The sequence below is a fragment of the Chenopodium quinoa genome, unplaced genomic scaffold, assembly GCF_001683475.1.
Source record: "Chenopodium quinoa cultivar QQ74 unplaced genomic scaffold, ASM168347v1, whole genome shotgun sequence".
Taxonomy (NCBI): domain Eukaryota; kingdom Viridiplantae; phylum Streptophyta; class Magnoliopsida; order Caryophyllales; family Amaranthaceae; genus Chenopodium; species Chenopodium quinoa.
The window spans coordinates 25,234-27,713 of NW_018743730.1; the positions used below are offsets into that span (position 1 = coordinate 25,234).

The 2,480-nt window shown below is 38.3% G+C and overlaps 1 protein-coding gene across 1 annotated transcript; it reads left to right on the forward strand.

Moving 5' to 3' along the window:
* The first annotated feature begins 263 nt into the window (after positions 1-263).
* LOC110684603 lies at positions 264-1,625 on the forward strand. The gene has a single exon (XM_021861040.1). The coding sequence runs from the start codon at positions 264-266 to the stop codon at positions 1,623-1,625; it is 1,362 nt and encodes a 453-aa protein (XP_021716732.1).
* Positions 1,626-2,480: the final 855 nt, after the last annotated feature.

Genomic DNA, 2,480 nt, shown 5'->3' on the forward strand with positions numbered 1-2,480 from the left:
TTCTGTGTGGTTCTAATCCAGTGTTGGTCATAGCCCATGTGAAACCCTTCTTCTCCATTCAATTTCTGTGTGGTTGTAATTCATTGTTTGTCATAGCCCATGTGATCTTTGTCTCTTTATATTCAGTTATTTCTGAAGAAGAATTACAAATTAGTTCACTATAAATAAACACCATTCTTTCATTTTTTTTACACACAAACACATAAATCGTTTGCAGTTACTATTAGCAAACCTCACTCTATCTTACATTTCTTACGTACAAAATGAATTCAAACAGTTTAAACGAAAGCTCAACCGATTCCTCTTCATCTTCATCTAACTCGGATGATGAGGGAAGGGAGCTTAGAGTTCAACAACGTAATGAAGTGTGTCTTATGATACAACACGTAATGCATGAGTACATTCCACCAATTATTCAAGCTGCCACTCAGCAACGCCGACGCAAATCTACTGAGCCCCGAAAGGATAGGGGACGCGAAGAAGGTCATGCACGGTTATACAATGACTATTTCGCGGAAGTCCCAGTTTATCCAAGTTCCTTGTTCCGGCGCCGGTTTCGAATGCGTAAACATGTGTTTGAGCGCCTTCTCAACGCAGTGACCCAACATGACCCCTGGTTTCAACAAAGGCGAGATGCGGCAGGTCGTCTTGGTTTGTCTCCACTTCAAAAGTGCACTGCGGCCGTTAGACAACTAGCTTACGGGTGTGCTTCAGACGCTTGTGATGAGTATGTCCGTATAAGTGAGGCAACTTCACGATTGGCACTCCAAAAGTTTACAGAAGGTGTCATCAACCTGTTCGGTGATCAGTACCTACGTCCAAACATCGCAGATATGGAAAGATTGCTACGTATTGGGGAAGAACGTGGATTTCCTGGCATGATAGGCAGCATTGATTGTATGCACTGGGAGTGGAAGAACTGTCCACACGCATGGAAGGGGCAGTATCAAGGAAGAGAAGGAGTTGCAACTCTCGTACTAGAGGCAGTTGCGGACAGAGATCTATGGATATGGCATTCGTTCTTTGGGATGCCAGATAGCTGCAACGATATTAATGTGCTTCATCGATCCCCTGTGTTCGAAGACGTCTTAGAGGGTCGAACACCTCCTGTGAACTTCGTAGTCAATGGTCATCATTATACGAATGGGTATTATCTTACTGATGGAATCTACCCTAGATGGGCTTCTTTTGTGAAATCCATTACGAGACCACAAACTCGTCAGGATCGTTTATTCGCAAAACACCAGGAAGCTGCAAGGAAAGACGTTGAACGCGCATTTGGGGTCCTTCAAGCTCGTTTTGCCATTATTAAAAATCCGTCTTTGGCGTGGGATACCGACATACTCCACAATATCATGCTCGCCTGCATCATAATACATAATATGATCGTTGAAGATGAACGAGAGACGTATCAAAATAACGTTAATACCAATGAGTTTATGAATGCTGGAGGCAACGCTAATGAGGACACTACCGAGTACCGTACTGATCGTATTGTGGATATCGGCTTATACTTGTATCGTAGAACAGGAATTGAGGATCAACAGACTCATTTGCAGCTAAAAAACGACTTGGTCGAACATATATGGAATAAATTTGGTAACAACGAAAACTTAGGCAACTAGGTTTACAACAAATGGTTATCCCTAAGGACATCTTACAAAACGATGTGTAGTTGTTTTTTTTTTTTTTAAATAAAATGTACTAGATTATAGTTGTAGAACTGTAATCACGATTTGTACCTCTTTTTTTTTTTGTTAATTAAAATTAGCTGCGTTGTTGTTTAAAAAATATTAATCACAAGAATTATTTTTTTAAAAACTGATAAAAAAATGCGATAATTTCTTAATTAGTAATCACGATTAAAATATTAAATACGTCAATTAATTACATTGACATCGGGTTAATAAATTATAATTATGAAACAAAAAAGATTATATTTACAAAAATAAAATAAGGTGGGGTAGGGAGTATTGATGATGAACCATTATTTAGTGTTCATTGTTAAGAGTGAATATTGTAAATGGTTTGTTGGGTTGATGTGGATGAGAGAGAAAGGGTGATAGTGACCCATGAACCATTTTTTTGTGTTCACCAATAATGATGCTCTCAATATATTTTATGGATATTTCACCAAATGCCACTGACAAATTTAAAAATTCATCAAATGTCATCGCACTTTTCAGAATTCACCAAATGCCACTCAGTTTTTTTAAAAATTCACTGAGTGTCATTAATCACCAACGGCCGTTAACTCCGTTAGTCATTAGGGGTTATCATGACACATGTCATGATATTATTGGTCCATTTATCTTTATTAATAAAAATTAAAAAAAAAGCTGAAAATAATTAGAAAATAATTATAAAAAAAACAGAAAATTAAAATAAAATAAAAAACCCCAAAATTTTCCCAGCCACCCCTACCACCGCCAAACCCTAGCCCCTCCCCTTATATCGCCGGAAAACGGCCGGCCACCACC